The 18617-nt window shown below is 36.5% G+C and overlaps 1 protein-coding gene across 2 annotated transcripts in view; it reads left to right on the forward strand.

The window, feature by feature from the left end:
- myom3 (myomesin 3) overlaps positions 1-18617 on the forward strand; it is a 293178-nt gene that overhangs the window by 248420 nt on the left and 26141 nt on the right. For both annotated transcript variants that reach the window (XM_051919078.1, XM_028819087.2), the window contains one exon: positions 7388-7426. In XM_051919078.1, coding sequence (XP_051775038.1) covers positions 7388-7426 — 39 coding nt within the window. The remainder of the gene's footprint in view (positions 1-7387; positions 7427-18617) is intronic.

The following is an 18617-nucleotide window of genomic DNA, read 5'->3' on the forward strand; positions in this document are numbered from 1 at the left end:
ACTTTTTTCCTGAACACTTGATAAGGAGTTGTAACTTACAGTATTTCATGAAAAAGTGACCAGCTGAACAGCATTCACAATTAATTATTTTTAATGTGTTTATTAGTTTCCCATTGTATTTTGATTTTTTGCTTGAAATAACACATTAACACTTGCATTTATTATTAAAAATGATATCTCTGTGTGGAATTTGTTTATTCTGGCCATGTGAGGGGTACTCCAGTTTTCCTCCCACAGCCACAAAGATATGCAACTTGGATGATTCCAAACTGGATGTTAAACTGGATAGAGTTTTTAGAACATTAGAATAATTTTGATGAGAACAGATCACTCAGCGCAAGAAGCGCATCAATCCTATTCACTCAATTTCTCCAAACTAATTTTGAGACAAGCAGACCATAAAGTCCTACCACTTATCACATTACTTGATAATTTATTCAATGTTTCTATGGTTCTCTGTATTAAGAAAACATTCCAACATTTGTGTTAAATCTAGATTTATTAAGCCGTCATCTGTGTGTCCCTGTTCTCTTGTTAACGAACTGCTCTTGAAATACCTGCAACAATTTGGATCTACCACACTAATTGCCTCCATAATTCTCAACACACCAATCATGTCACCTCTTAAGCTCAGTTCAGCTCCTTCAGTCTTTCCTCATAATCAAGGCTTTGCAGTTCTGGAATCAGCACAGTTGTTCTCTCTAGCTCTTCTGTGTCTTTTTTGTAATATAGAAAACAAGACTGCACACATTACCCTCACTAATAAGTTGTATATCTTAAGTATAACCGCCCATGACATTTATTCTACACATCAGACTATGTAACTGAAAATCCTATCAGCTTTCCTAATGGTTTCTGTATACCTTCTGGATGTAGGTAACACTGAGTTCACCATGACTTTAAGCTCCTTATCATAGGGGTACTTACAAGCTTCAAGCCTCCCACCATGTATTTATATCTATATTTTTTACTTCCTATATGTAATACATTTAATTTAGTTATATTAAATTTTCTTTGCCACAAACCTGCCCAAGCTTGCATTCTATCCAGGTCCCTCTGTAAAGATTCAGTTGATTCATCATTATCTCACATTATACATAATCTGGTATATTCTGTAAATTAGTTTGTCATTAATATTCTTACCAAGATCATTTATTAAAAAGAGTAGAATCCCCAGAACTGATCCATAAGGGATACCACTTTTAAATTTAACTAGCTGCGAAGAAGCACCTCACTCCATCACCTTTTGCTTCCAGTGTTTAAGCCAATATTGAACCCATTAACACACTACACCTTGAACTCCTATTTCTTTATGTTTATTCACAAGCATCACATGAGATGAGGGAGCTTAACACAGTTGTCCTGAAAATCAAGGTAAATAATATTATCTACATCTCCCTGATTATATCTTTCTCTTGCTTCCTCACAGAATTCCAGCATATTAGTGAAAAATGATTTCCCCAGACTAAACCCATATTGACTGTACACAAATACACCTACTGTTGATTTTTTTTTCCCCAACCTTACCCTTAATAATTGTTTCCATTAATTTACCTGTGATACATGTTAAGCTTCCTGGCTTATAGTTGCTTGGCTTGGCGTAATAACTTTTTATATAATGGGATAATATTTGCTAGCTTCTACTTTGGAGGAATTTTCCCAGTGTACTGTGATTTTTAAAACATTTTTGTTAAGGGTTTATAGGCAGTATGTACTTACTAACTGCCTAAAGAACTTGATGTTAAATGATATCTGGTCCCATTGATTTGTTAGGTTTCAGCCTAACCAGAACTTGTCTCTCTACAACTTCCAAATCATTAAGTACCTCTTTGATAGTCCCAGCAATGGCTGGGAGTTATTGACTTCACATGTAAAAACTATGGAAAAATGGGAATTAAAAGAACAGTAACATACAGAGAAAAAAAGGAAAATAGATGTCTTTGATATTGAAAACAAAGGACAATTAAAAATGCTCCTACTTCTGAAATGGTTACCTACAGCTCCTAACATACATTTTCTAAATTGTTCTAACTATACACCACCTCTAGAGGCACTGTAGAGCTCACAAAATATACTTTTCAATTTGCCATAGGAGACTGATGGACTTGACTCTGAATATAAAAATCTGTGATTACTAATAATGTGACCTTGTATTAACTAACTAGCAAAATACCCGCGCTTCGCAGCGGAGAAGTAATGTGTTAAAGAGGTTATGAAAAAAAAAGGAAACATTTTAAAAATAACGTAACATGATTGTCAATGTAATTGTGTTGTCATTGTTATGAGTGTTGCTGTCTTTTATATATATAATATGCACACACACACACATAAACATATATATACATAAACATATATATATACATATCTACATATACACATATCTACATATACATACGTATATACACATCCACATAAATATATATATACATATACAAATTTACATATCTACATATATATATATATATAGACATAGATATATACATACATACATTCACATATATATATATATATATATATATATATTACTGAAGAAAGAAAAAAAAAATTAAACAGCCAAATGGGGCTATGCATATGAACTTAAAAGGTTTAAATAAAACAGAAATATATATTTTATTTTTACTTGGTTAACTTGTGGAGGGTGTATCCTGTAGCAAAGCCCTAACTGTTTTCGTGAAAGCCCGTTTCAGTCAATAAGTCTTATGTGTGTGTTTATGTATGTGTGTATATATATGTAGATATGTGTATATGTAGATATGTATATATATGTATATGTATATAAATGTTTATGTGTGTGTGTATATTATATATATAATATATATATATATATATATAAAAGAAAGCAACACTTATAACAATGACAACACAATTACATTGACAATCATGTTACGTTATTTTTAAAATGTTTCCTTTTTTTTTCATAACCTCTTTAACACACTACTTCTCTGCTGCGAAGCGCGGGTATTTTGCTAGTATATATATATATATATATATATATATATATATATATATATATATATATATATATATATATATATATACATACATATACACACATACATGCAGTTTCAATAACATAGAAATCAATATAAATATTAACATCATTATCATATGAGAATATGAAGTAATATATAAGAAGCACATTTTATATAAATATAAATTATTAAACAGTAAAATCTTCTTCTGTAATTTGGTACCGTGGCAATTTGTGTGTGTGTCCAGGATTTTAAATCACCTGTAGCTCGCAAACCGTTTCACCTATTGACTTGAAATCTGGTACACATATAGTACGTCACGTCTACTATCCGCTTTATGGGTGATGATTGTATTACTCTTTTTATGTTTATTTTATTTTATTGTAGAATCAACTCGTATCTGCGCACACCAGGGCGGCCGTGGGCGGATGCGTATGGTGTATTCACTCCATGTTATCGTGCATTGCACTGTCACTGGTATTTTGATAAAAGAATTTGAACAACATATAAGAAGCGTATAAATTATTAAACAGTAAAACATTAACATTTAAGAAGTAAAGTTAGATTAAGTACTACTGCAGTGCCCTCGGGTATACCTCATTTTTTGTTTGTCCATTACATGCTTAAATGTATACATTTTTTGGTGTACCTACCCGAGAACACGCGACATATAACCGAGCGTGGGAGAAGCATGGATTTTAAATACGCGTTGAGTTCATCTGCTGGTCTCCCTCGTGGAATAACTGGTAATGTTTGAATAAAATGTACAGCGAGTAAAACGACATTACCTCCTATTTTTTTTTTACGATCTCTGAGATGTTGCTTTTTTCGGTTCAAGGCTTCATAAGCTCTTTTATGTTGTATGGTGTACTTATCCGAAACCATCATCTTTGAATGTTGCAAGACTTTCGCCTTGTATGTAGATCGGGGTAATTACATTCATTGCATTCCTAGTCTGAATCACAATCTGATTGTATGGGTGGTTACCTGGCACTGTAGGGTTGCCACCCGTCCTTTAAAATACGGAATCGTGCCGCATTTGAGAATGAAATTGCGCGTCCCGTTTTGAATCAATACTGGACGGGATTTGTCCCGTATTTTTTTTATCATTTTTTTTAAAGCAGCGTCTCATGCAAATCATCCCACACGCATTTTATGAAGATGCCTCCTTTCCTACTTTTGATTGGGTAATACTTGATGTCATCGTTAGTTTGATTGGTCTTTGTAACTGTCCAGTGAGGAGGGCGTGTCTTTTAAGTAGAGTGTGGAAAGTGTTGGCACTGAGATGTGGCGTCAGCGCCAGAGTTGAAGCCCCTAATGTTGCGGTCAGCAAGTCGGCTAACATCCGCCATGTGCCGTCTTTCAGTTGCGAGAAGCAGATCATAGAATGGTTGAAACTGTTGCCCCTAACGTTGCGCCACGGCGTGTGGTTCGTTTATACCTCGTGTCTTCTCATTAAACTTTTATCTGGCGAATATGTTATTGCAATCCGCAGGGGGAGCGTTTCTATAAACTTAATTTAAAGTTACGTTTTACACCGTGCTTTGTTTCCCTTATGAACATGCTTGAATGCTTCACTCGCTCCCTTTTCAATTGTTTAATTAATTTTTTGCTCTTCGCTGTTTGTGGCTCTTACGTCATTTCCCCCTACTTCGTTCTTTTATCTCGCGAATATGTTATTGCAATCCTTAACGGGAGCGTTTCATTAAACTGATTGAAAATAGTTTAGCATTTACCTTTTTAGTAAAAGGCGAGCTTTTAAGCCTGAGAAATCACCCCGTAAATGCACACGTTTAATTGCACATGTATTAATATGTATGGTTACACAGTATTAAAAGACAGTGAACAACATCAGTTACCTTTGTTCCCGCGTTTGATAAAAGGCGAGCTTTTAAGCCTGAGAAATCACCCCGTAAATGCACACGTTTAATTGCACATGTGTTAATATGTATGCTTACACAGTATTAAAAGACAGTCAAAAATTAACGTCATTTACCTTCGTTCCCGCGTTTGACTCGTGCTGTAAATCTCTTCCTTGTTTTTAGTTCACGTCATTACGTAGGAGGCGTGATGACGCGATACGTGACTCCGCCTCCTCCATTACAGTGTATGGACAAAAAATATGTTCCAGTTATGACCATTACGCGTATAATTTCGAAATGAAACCTGCCTAACTTTTGTAAGTAAGCTGTAAGGAATGAGCCTGCCAAATTTCAGCCTTCCACCTACACGGGAAGTTGTAGAATTAGTGATGAGTGAGTCAGTCAGTCAGTGAGTGAGTGAGTGAGTCAGTCAGTCAGTGAGGGCTTTGCCTTTTATTATTATAGATTTCTTTATGGTGTGGAAGGGATAATTCAGCAAACAGCTTTTTTTTTTTTAATCACCATAGGTAGGTGCAACAATCCTTATTAATGTTGATATGTATTTACTCCTTTTATCATGATTGTTTAGAATTATATTGGTTTGCAGAGGAAACATTATCAAGGAATCTTTAGAAATTTCTGTATTTACAAGGGCCAAATTCTTGCACAAATCTATTTTAAATTAAAACCAAAAGGACAAAATTCAGAAAAATTCATTTGTAACCAAACCCTAGCAATCTGCTATTGCCAGATAGCAATGGCAGTACAAAATATGATAAAAAAACAAATAAAAAATGTGTGCAACAGCATCAACACTAAATAATAAAAAAAATTAAATAGAATGTGCTCAAAATAAAAAATAACGTAAAAACAAATATGTAACTAAGAACTGCAGAAAACAGAAAAAAAAATAATACATTTAAAATAGCTTTTTGAAGATGAAAAAATTAACAGAAAAACACGATCCATATCAAAAATTCATGATAACAATTCATATATGACTTCAAATAAAAAATTGTTTGAATGTTGACTTTTATAAACTACATCATTTCTGACAAAGACAAATGAGTTGGTTTAGGAAATAAAAGAATTTCAGAAAGTTACTTCAGGTCCTGGTAATGCAAGATGGGTCTGGCTGCAGACCTCTAGCATCAGATGACCCCTCAGTGACTGCTCTGTGACGCTATTCAGGGGCCTGTGGTTGGAGGTCTGAAGTAAGGAGTCTTGGCATAGGACGATGTATGCATGTAAAGACAGATAAGAATGCAGAGCACAAATAAAAAAAATATGTGGCCAAATTGGATAAAAAACCTAATATCATAAATTAATGAGTGGACAACTTCAATAACAAAAAATAATTATTCTGCATTTGTACCGTAAGCAAAAATCTTCTTCAAAATTCCCCTTCCTTTAATCTCCTGTGTGTATTTAATAGCTAATATCTAAAAATACTTCTCTTGTTAAATAAACTACAGGTATATCCTTTTCAGAAAACTAAATGCAATTTAATACATATTCTATAACATTTCCACCACACAAGGATACAGTTTAACACTTACCTTGTTTGGCGACTTAATATTTTCGTAACATGTACTTAAATGATTGGCAAATGCTGCTAGAAAACAGAACAGAGGGGTCTGCTGGTTTAGGTGTGCAGCCACACTCTATTGAGGTCACACACACAGGGTTAATTTATAATCACCTAATCACTTAATGTCCATATTTTAGGTATGTGGGAGAAAAACCCAAGTAGACATGAGGAGAATGTTCGAAGTCCATACATATAACGAAGAGCAGGAATGAGATTTGAAACCCAGGATGCCATGAGACAGCAGGGCTATACACTATCCTAGAGATCAGGTGAAGACAGTAACATCAGTCCAGGATTACAGGATATAGAATTAGCATCTATAGTTAACCTTTAGTTAAGAATTAAAAAGAATCAGAAGACATTTAAAGGATAGTGTAAGAGTTATAAATCTGTGAGAGAAGGGTTACCCGGAAAACATATGACAGCACAAAGGGCTTTGAAATTCTTAAAAATCCTTTCAGAAGGTAGAAGTGGTGTCATCTCCTTCTGGTTTTCTTTTTGTGCTACTTAGAAAATGTCAACTAACATCACAAATGCTATGGTGCAGTGCTTGTTCACGCCACCTTAAACACTTTTTGTTTTTTAACTACATCTTCATTCCCATCATGATTTGGCATTTCACTGTTTTCTTTGTTCCACTCTTTTGCCTACAGTATGTTGAAAACTCTGTCCAGTATTATCTTAGAGTACTCTAAAATTTCTAATTGGGATGATTGATCCTATAACAGATATAGCAGAAGACAATAAGAGCTTTCATGTCTAAGAGTGCAAAATGGAAAAAAAATGAAAGGGAAAAAAATAATTTGTAGATTATTAATCAAAGGAGATGGAGCTAATTAAGTTTGTTTATTAAGAGAAAGGTTTTGAAGTTATGAGAGCCTTTTAATCTCCATCTTCCGTGAGCAGCTTTCACATGCTTGTATGGCATACTTTGATCAAGATTTCATGTTTTTGGTTTACAGATTTTAAGATGGTTCTTAAGGAGCTGTGCAGAGTTGCTGGTAAGACCTTTATTTTTTATTTTATTGTAGTAGTTTCTCTATTAGCCCATGTTTATTAAACGCTGATTATTAGTTACTCATATTCTGCAGTCTTAATTACAATGCACCTTACCGAGGATGGAAATGCTAAGATCACTTTTGATTATGATATCCATCCCTATGTACAGTGCACTTATCCATTTTCCACCCCATGTTATCCTCTTTAAAGGTTGTTAAGATTTTTGTTGTTAAGGGGAGGTCAATATACAGTAATACAAATCTTTCACCCAAACTAATGTTGCAAATAATATTTGAATTAGCAATAATTATATAAACAACACTAAAAAAAATTATGAAATAAACAAAGAACTAGGGAGGGAATAATAGCAAGAAATTCATTAGAGCAAAACGAATAAGGCACAATAACTATTTTTAGAAACAAGACTAATTAAAGAATTTAAAAGACAGAGCTAATGAAGAGAACCCATTTAAACACAGCCTTCAGATGGAATGGAAGACAAAAACTCAATACTTAATTATTTCTAATATCCTAATCCTTCACAAGAGTAATTACAAAGTTGAAGCAGCAATACTGTAATAATAACTATTGTGGCAAGCGGCTGGGGGTGGTACCCAGCCTTAATGCCCGACAGGACCGGAGGAGGGCTTATGCCTCCTCCAGACCATGAGGGGGTGACCGCCCTGGTTGCTTTGGGGACCACGGGAACTGAGCTTGGAAGCTCAAGCCTGTAGGGGCCCGTGGTCACCGCCAGGGGGCGCCCCAATGCCTGAGGAGCCCTGGCCCTCAGCACTTCCGCCACACCCGGAAGTGCTGGGGGGAAGAAGACCAGGGACACCCGGAGTGCTTCTGGGTGCGCAGCCGGTACTTCCGCCACACTGGGGAGTACCTGTGGAAGCTAATCGGGAGGCACCTGGAGCACATCCAGGTGATTATAAAAGGGGCCGCCTGTCTCCATTTGATGGCTGGAGTCAGGAGTGGAGAAGACGAGGTCTTGGAGGAGAGGAGTGGAGGCAGATCTGAGAGAGAGGCATTACTTTGAAGGCCTGGACTTTGGGGGAGTTTTGGGGGTTGTGTGCACTTCTGTAAATAACTTATAGTGTAAATAAACGTGTGTGTGGTGTTTAAAACATGCCTACCTGTCTGTGTCCGGGCTGCTTTCCTACCTATCAAACAGGGAAAAAGTCTAAACCATCAAATCTTAATAAACTAAACTTTGATAGAAATAACCAAAAGGAGCAACTCTTACATGAGGAGGTGCCAAAAGCAAATCCAAACAGCGAAGTGCTGAGGTGCTAACAGCTGCAAAGCCTGGGGCAAAAGACCAAATGAAGGCGTATCTCTTTTGCGTCCAACCAAAACTAAAATTCATTAACAAAAATGGGTAATTGGAATAAGGATGTAACAATAAAATGAAGCCAAGGATGGAACATAATACAGGCAGTGTACAAATATGATGGGTCTTCACAACACTGCTGTGTGCCTATAAATGATTTAATTAGGATCTGTAGAGTGGTGCACATATTTCATTAGAATACAGGAATTGTTTGCCATGAAAATGATGGTGGGGTCATACGTATGTACTTGGGAGAGTGACACTGTAAAATGTGTGCACAGATTGTCAGATGGGACAGAGCCATGAGTGTGTATGTGTTTGTGTGAGAGTGAGAGAGACAGAGAGGGAAAGTGAGAAATGATCAAGCACTTACAGAGCAGCAATTATGAGACCCATTCCTCTACATAAATTCATCTGCCTGGGTACATGTCTGCCAAAGAGTCTTGACTAGGATCCTGGTACGGATCAGCCAACATAGTCAGAGAATGAAGTGTAAATGGCATTGACTCTAATCCTTAGTGAGTGGTGTGAGGTGGAAACAACAGTATGAATGTGCAGGCAGAGGGGCTGGCAAAGGAAAGGTTATTGGAAATGTGGAAAAGGCCATGGAACATCATGTGTGAGGGAGCAGGGAAAGACACTGTGTATAACAATATATTAGTAATAATGAAAAAATCAGTGAAATCGTGCCATAAAAATACAACACAACAGATTATTTTGTCATACAGTTCAGCAATCAAAGAACAATATTAAATCTCAACATCAAATTATCTACAGCTATACTGACACAGTGAGAGGCAGTAAAGTTTTAATTAAAGTGACCAGGAAATACACATGTAGTCATGAAGAAAGCCAATCTTTTATCAGAGTTAGAAGAAGGTTAATCAGAAATCAAAAGTCAGAAATGAGAGCAAGAATTCACAAACCAATAAATCACAAAAACAAAAAATTGCAAGCTTGAATGCATAGATCTATCCACAAAACTCTTAAACCATTGCTCAGATGACATTACTGGCGTCATGCTTCCTAGGGCATTCAGGAAGAATTACCATAATAACAATCAATTTAAAACTCCTTAAATGTTGGGGTCCCCAGAAAGACAAAGATGGTTTTGTAGCATAACTGTAAAAATATTAAACTTTTTCATTTCACACAGAAGTAAAAAAAAAAAGTTAAATTCTAAGCAGAAATTAAAACAGAATGTTCATTATTTTCAAGTTTTGTTTAACTGTCAAAGTGCTAAATTGTATTATAAATAAGTAATCAACGTGATTCGTGATAATGTTAATGATTACTCCAAAATTAGAGTTTACACACCCTTTCAGTTGCACCATAAAACCAATGAATGGTTTGATTACAAGACCTCTAGTCTTCAAGTCTACTGGAGGAGGTGAAAAATTCAGGCTGCACATGCACACACATTAATAAACATTATGCCTGCAGGGTCCTGGTCATGGAACCTGGAAATTGGCTAGTGGCACCAGGCACAAAGAAAATGTCACATACAGATGGGTATCTGTATTCACGGAATGTATTATCTGCGAATCGGAGTAACTGTGGGAGGCAGTTGATGAGCTGACATCAATTCCTCAGCTCCCCAACAACAAGCAAAAAAGATTGGTTTGGAAAACCTAACCACAGAATTATTTAATGACAAAAGCCTTACAAATGTCTTCTGTGAATATGATGAAAACTTAATTTCGGCAACAAAATTCAAGAAGAATCTTGAAGACAGTTTAAAACCTCACACAGCTTTTTTGAATGAATAAAAAAAAAGTCAAAAAATATGGCAACCCTGCAAATAGAAATTTCAGCTTCGACTGATCATTCTTCATATACACAAGCAGAAACTCCTACAGCAAGCAATTAACCTTGTGTGGTACATCATTTTTTTTCCCTGTTCATTTAATTTGCATATGTGTAATTATTAAAAGTCAGTTGCATTTAAAAAAATGTATTTTGTAAAAAGCATATAAGAATGTAAACTTTTAAATCTATTAAAATATATTAAATTGATCCATGATTTACATTTACATACACTAGGGGGCTTCGCCCCCTGCTCGCTTCGCTTGCCAAACCCCGTGTTTGGTTTTCCGAATACACACTTTTAAGATTTTTTTCTTTGAATTGTTGCTATTTCATTAGTTTCACTTTTATTTCAGAACTTCTGTAAAAACAATATTTGGAATCTTTGGAGTCACAATATGCTGAATCTTTTAAATGAGGTCCGTGAGACATGTGTTTAATGACTTTGTACCGTAATTCAGGATAGGTTTCTCTGTTTGGAATTTTAGCACAGACAAAACGATCTACATCATCAGCAGTTAATAATTTTTTTTGCAAAGTTACATACTTCTGACATATATCCATATATTCAATCTCTATTCACCTTTTCATTATTTCTCCAAGTAATAATTTCTCTTTTTTGTGCTAATGCAATGTTTACTGTCTTTGTTAAGACACTTGTTTTATTCTGCTTTCAAATTCTGTATCTTGTTCAGCATGTGCATCGTGCCTACGTTCTTTTTGAGTGTTTTGAATTCCAGTTTTCATTATCTCTAACCTGCTCTGAATGTGTTTGGCCCCCTTGTTTTTTAACCTCTTTATGATGTTTTATTTTGTTTTCTACTCTGTTTTTTATTTCTGACCTCGCTTTGTCCTTTTTTATTTTCAATGACACCTGGTCCGTGGTCATTTTTTTCCCTTTTTCGAGTATTAATTTCCGTTATTGTGATCTTTACTTTCTTTTTTTATATTTTCTAATTTTCCTTTCATATTCTTTAACTTTCTCCACATGTGTATCATGCCAACTTTTTTTTTTTTGAGCCTTTCGAATTCTACTGCTTTCATAACCTGCTGTTCATGTGTATAGCACCAACGTTTGTGAACGTCTTTATGAAGTTCTACTTTCTCTTTTACTCTCTGTCTTTTAATTCTGAGCCCGATTGGACGTGTTTTTTTCAATTCCACTTGTTCCGAGCTGATAATTACTTTCCTTATTTTCTGAATTTGCACCTAGATTATTCTTTTTCTTTTTTGCTCTTTTTTCTCTCCAATGCTTTTGATTCTCTTTTCTCCGCGCTGCTTTCTTCTTCGCTTAGTCTTTGACATTTCATTTATAACGTATTGTCCTTATATGCTTTATATGTGCTGAGACCCTGGATCTGTGTGTGCTCAAATCCTTTAGATGACTGAATGTTTTGCTGCCCGTTGTCTTATTTGATATTGGTTGTAATCAGGGTGTGTCTTGCAAGAATCTCATGTTCTACGTCATCGCGAGATGGTCCTGGGTCAATCTCTTGGCACAAAGTCTCATGTTTAAGGTCCCCGCGAGATGCTCTGTGGCCATTCTCTTTCGTCTCACGGGTCTTTTAAGTGTCTTCCATGATTTTAACGTGAAGATCACATCTCGTCTCCCGTCTTTCTCTCCCAGGACTTTTTTTTATAATAGAGAGATAACTTTAAAGATTGAATTTATCTCTTTTATAAACTGCACACTAGTATTGAAAAATATTTAAAATATTTAAAATTACAGAACCATAATATTTACGGATTTGTTTTCACAGGTGGCACTGACTCATAACCCCAACAATACAGAGACCTTAGTGTACTCTGCAAAACACATTCTTCTAGGCAAGAAATTGCATCAACTGTATCATGGCTATTGGAAACAATTAAACTGAGTTCACTATAAATACTGTAACAATATGTTAAATTAAGATGTGTTTACTTCATATTTAATTACTTCAAAACAGCACCATGCCCTACCTTATTTAATGTTAAGTTAATAAGGGCTTAGAAGAAGAGTAGTCAGTACTTAGCAGATTTCATAAAAAAGAATTGCAAAGACTGACAACCTAAACATTTGAAGAAAAAAAAAAGTCAAAACAATATAACAAACCCTAAATTGTTAGAGAAACTACATACCCTTACATACTACAACTACATACTACTAATTTCCCCTTGGGATTAATAAAGTATCTATCTATCTATCTATCTATCTATCTATCTATCTATCTATCTATCTATCTATCTATCTATCTATCTATCTATCTATCTATCTATCTATCTATCTATCTATCTATCTATCTATCTATCTATCTAATGGTATCAGACACATGAATGCATGCATATGCAGCTATTCCCATTAGTATATGCAGCATCATAATTCTCAAAATCAGAAATGGTGGAGCGATGACATCATCATTGTTTAAAAGGCAAAAATAAACAAAAACAAGTTAATAAAATGAAATTAAATAGAATATAACATTGCATTTTTAGGTATGATTAGTGACAAATACTATAATCTAATGAATAAGTACTAATAAAATAATAACTGTCCTCTGTGGTGTCCCTCTTCATGCTCAAACAAAGGTGCTGCTATAGGAGACACTACCAGGTTCTAAAAGGGAGTGTCAAAAATCGAGTCTGCAGATTCAGCAGCCCAAGAGTTCTGTAGCAGCCATAGGCTGGATTTATACTTCACACAATGTGACGCGTTGTACTGTTTATACTTGCATGCGTACTATACATAAATCTGGAAAATTCCACCATGTGGCAGTGCGAAATATCATCACGGTGAGAAAACATTTGGCTTCACTGTGCTGCGAATTGTCTGAAATGTCCTTTAAATTCCGAGGACACCTTGCCACAATATCTCTGAAAAGGATGTTTAATCATTACATCCATCAATCCAGGGATGTGCCCATTCCAGCAAGCATCGGGCTCGAGACAGAAACAATCCCTGGACAGAGCATGAGCTCATCGCAAGGTGAACACAAGCACACACACACACACACACACTAGTGTCATTTTAGTGTCACCAAATCCCCAAACCTGCATGTCTTTGCAAGGAAACCAGAGCACACTGTGGAAACCCACCAAGAAAATATACAAACTCCAGGTAGGGAACACCAGGGACGTGACTCCCAACTGCAAAGCAGCAGCGCTACCGCTCTGCCACCGTGCCGCCCCCACATCTATAATTATTAACAGTATTCATTATTTAAATTAAGTTAACGACTTATCTGTAAAATGTTACATACAGTACATAATTTTATGCATTTTATCATGAAAGTGATATCATGTATAAATCTAAGGATTCTAAATGTGCAGAGAGCTGGAATATCATAAATTTAATGTGTTTTATGTGGCAATTGCTGCTTGCCACTGCTGTCAGTTCAGGAGGAACCCTCAGAAGCATGTAACGATTAACAACTGGGTCGGTTTTAAGTTGACATTTACAGTAGTCTACTTTAATGATAAAATAATCTATGAGGTTAAAGTGGGTATTTTGAGATTAAAGCCGAAATTTCCATTTTAAATCACAAAATAGACCTTTTCACTGTGTCCTTAATTTTTTTTCTCTGTGGCTCAAATACGCTGCCATACAAAAAAAAAGATGGCACAGAAGATGGAATGTGAGACTTTTAAAATGTATTGTGTCACTACGCTGGGGAATATGCGACACTTGAATATAAAAGCACCATGAATGCATTTATATGTCGGCATTTTGCTTCACCACATCGAACCATTCATCAAACATTAAACATCAAAGCACGTACATCGATCCTGTAGGATCTGCAAAGCGGCTTTCTGTCACATGTAGATAGTAAACAGAGACTCTTACATCACATTCCAACTTGATAACACTGGGCCCCCCAAGTTTTTGCTGGTATTGCAACTCGTGTCCTGTTAATTTCTGAGGACCTGCTCAGAGGACGCATCAAATGAACGCTGGGAACATGTGGCAGCCGTGATGTGTGCGTGTATGCGTTCTGAGTGTGAAGTACAAACCGGCCCATAGCTACTGCCTAAGCCTTAGCCTGGACAGTCCACATATTAGTGATTCCTAACCACCTGACTACAACCAAATTATCTCTGTTTGGTAAGCAACGAGAACTTTTCAAATGAAACAGTGAAGCCATCAACACTCATGTGGCATTTACAGTGAAAGCACCCAGAATAAAAGAAAATCCTTGAGAGTCATTTGAGAGGAATAGATGAGATCAAAACAACCAAGCATTAAGTCAATATGTCAATAAATATGGCTGCTCTGAGGGCATCATATTTATTTGCTAATTAAATATCTAAAGCTAAGAAGCCCTTTACTATTGGAATTAGCACTACCTGCTGTAATAGGCATTTGCTTTCAACTCCTCAGAGAAGATATATGTAAGAAGATGGGCAAAATTAATCTTTTATGCAACACTGTGAAAAGACAATTTAATGATACAGATAATGCTAAAGCATAGCTGTTAGAGAGCTAAATCACCTCAGTATGCAATGCAGGGTCATGAATCAGCAGAAGTGGATAGCAGAGCAATTTTGCTTTAGCATTTGTGTAATGTCTTTCAGGAAGATTTGCATGTGGGTATGCTGTCATTGCTATCACTACCAATTAACTCAACTGGAGAACTTTATAAAACAATAAATTACTACTTTATAGGCAAGCTGGACTGGTTTTCTGTGTTGTGATTGAACATCAACTATGATGGTGGAGCCATCTGATTTCAACTTTTATGTAAAACGCATTACAAGTGAATGTGAGTTTAGTTTACACACACTGAGTAATTCATCAGAATTTAATAGCATATGGGTCTATGAAATGTAAATTATCAACCATGTAAAAACTCTTGCACTATGCTGTCAGTTGTTTAAGTGGTTATGTGACGATGTTGATAACATCACAAGCATCTACTTTTGCACTCCCACAATGGAATACAGACAAACACATATGTATTACTGTGGATTCACAACACAAAGCATCTCATTTCACAGATTTGCACTGTGGTGAACTGCCAGTGGTCAGCCACGAACCCGCAGCCTCTTTATTGTGTGAGCTTACAGGAGAACTCCTTGTGTTGGCTGTGCAGAGACTGCTTCTGAACTTTGTGAGTGATGTGCTTTCTGGTGAAGTCAACTGAGCCCCCTCTCTGTCAGCCCTCACTTTTTTTCCCCCGTACAACACTGGCACTACAGATGACAGTGCAAAAACCACTGTATTGCTGTGGAGTGACACCACAAAGCATCTAATTTCACAGATTTGCACCAAGGTGAACTGTTGGTGGTCAGCCGTAAACCCACACCATCTGGTTCAGAAGCAGTATCTGTACAGTATGAGCTATTAGAATTTTTTGTCTTAGCTGTGCAAATACCATATCTGAACACTGCAAGCAGAGCACTTCCTGGTGATGTAGCCGAGTTCTCTTGCTCTCTCTGTCTTTGCAACACCACTAAAACACTTTTGCTTATCCACAACACATAACTGCAAACTGAGATGCTTCATGGTGTGAGTCATGGTGTGGTCACTGTAGACAGTGGACTGTAAAGGTAGTGTTTTGCAGAAAACGAGGGGACTGAGAAAGAGGGACAACTCTGCTGATGTTACCAGGAAGAGCACCACTCTCAATGTTCAGAAGCAGTCTCTGCGCAGATGATGCAAGAAGTTCTCCTATCAGCTCACGCTGTAAGGAAACTGCCTCTGATCCAGATGTTGTGGGTTTGCAGATGACCACCAGTAGTTCACCACAGTGTAAATCTGCAAACAACAAACAAAATGATCCACTAGCAGTGTGCATTAGTTCTGCAATGGAAAGGCTCTCTATGGTTACTTCTGGCTTACACATGACTTTGCCAGAAGACACTCAAGCCCTCTTGACCCTGAAATGGATGAAATGGGTTTGAGAATATTTATGTATTGTACAGCCAAATCCATACTTTCTTAGCTAGACATGAACACATAAATTACAGCTCTGTGCCCCACATATAAGTTTGCAAAAAGATGTGTGAAATAAATTGTTTCCCCACACAAATTACTGCCATTAGCTTGTATATAGTCATCTTATCTACAGCATTACTCTCCATGTGCAAAATGTGCATGGCAAAATATGTTCTGGTAACAGTATGGAAACTGGGAAGGACTACAGAGCATTTACCTGCAAGCACTTCAGAGGCTTGTCTCTATTGTTAACATCTATTGGGCCTCCAGAAGGATGTAGGGATGGATCTTCTTACAGGGTTGAAGAAAGTGAGATGGAACAGGCAGCATGGAAGACTGTCAGTGTACAAGACAGATGAGAGGATGTGGAGCTGCATGGAAGGAATCATGAAAGACCGGAGCAGCACTGGAGAATAGCAGAGGAAAAAGATAGTGGTTTGGTCTGTGCACAGCCGCGTCCCTTGCTTTAAACCTCATATAACTTGAAACAATAATCTCATTTTAATGATTTTTGCATTCTGTATGCAAAATGAATTTTAGAGGCAATTTCATAAAATTGTATGCCAAATGAAACTGCTGTTTCACTCATCACTAGTTAAGGCAAACGGAAAGATAAATGCATTAGAGATGATGTGATGTGAAATGCAAATCTGGCCTTGTCTGTGTCTGTCTTGACATATCCTCATTTTTAAATAAACCAGGAATAAATTCAGCATTTTTCATACTGTAAATTGGATCAAGTGTTTTAAGAAAACTGACTGGTATTTTATTGAAGGTTTTGGCAGCATGGCTGGATGACTGGAACTAGTCTCCAATCTTCCACTATAGCAGAATTTAAAATCCTTAAAATTATAATTAAGAATTCTGCTGGAATAACTACAAAAAGATGCTGGTGAAAGAGCCTGGTCTGTCCTACTTGGCATGTCACTGACGCATCCCTCACCAAGGAAAGCAGAACAAAAGTACAGTGATTATTAAAAGTTATTACAATTGACTTTTGAAGTTATGAATTACTAGAGAAGTTTTCTTTCAATTTCATTATAATTTGAACAGACGTGAGAAGTGCAGTTCATTTGTCCTCTGATTATGCGGACCATTTCAAAACTTTCTTCATTTCAGGGAGCTACCTGATCTCTCTAATTACACTGCAAGGAGATTTTCTCTTCAATTCTCAGAAGTTTTATTTTTTTAAGTCTGCAGGGCCACACGTAAATAATGTGCACTTTACTAGCCGCATTTGTTTCTCCATATTATCAGCTGCATGCCAGCAAGAGACTGGCTTGAGTAACAAAGCTCCACCAGCCCCCCATGGCTGATGAAAAGCACTCAGTTATGGGGCTGGCAGGAAGGAGCCACAGGGAACAGAATAATTTAATGAAGAAAATGGCCTTCAGAGAGCTGCGTAAACACCCCCACAAGCTGAGCTTCGGTGAGAAGCTGAGAAATAGTCACTGTGCAGATTTCTTTCAGATTATATAAGTGTTTTAAAGTTATTTGCCTGTCAAAAAGGGTGAGAAATGAATAGTGCCAAATTGCATTTGTAATGGAGTGCCGACTCAGGCTCATACGTCCATCTTGGCTTGACGCTTTTTTATTTTTTAAAACTGAAGCACAATTGATTTTACTTAAAAAAAAGAAGCTGCCTCCTTCAGTGAACCACATGCTTTCATCTCTCATCTTATCTCACAAGACTTGTCAATGTACTAAGGAAGCAAACCAACAATTATGAAGGAGTCAAATGGTGATAGACAGCATACCTAGTTGCTCCTGACTTAGGTGTTCATTGTGACATTTGAAACACTCATTTTCATAATTTGTACTTTCTCTTAGTGCAAAACTTAGATCAAATTACCCCATCTTAACATGTCTGGCAAATAATGAAGGGAGTGCACGTATCTATTCATCTATTTCCAAATTCATTTAGTCCAAAGTAGGATCATGAATTAAGTGCATTTATATATAGCTAAAGCAAACGATTTGTATTTACATTAACCCAGTTCTGGGCACTGGGGGTCAAAGCCTATCCCAAAAACATCATCTGAAAATAAATCCTGCACTAAGCACTAATCCATTAGAGAGGCAACTCATACACACTTGGCCAATAAAGAATTGACAATTAACCTAATCCACACATTTA

The sequence above is a fragment of the Erpetoichthys calabaricus genome, chromosome 14 (genome assembly GCF_900747795.2).
Source record: "Erpetoichthys calabaricus chromosome 14, fErpCal1.3, whole genome shotgun sequence".
In the NCBI taxonomy this organism is placed as follows: Eukaryota; Metazoa; Chordata; class Cladistia; order Polypteriformes; family Polypteridae; genus Erpetoichthys; species Erpetoichthys calabaricus.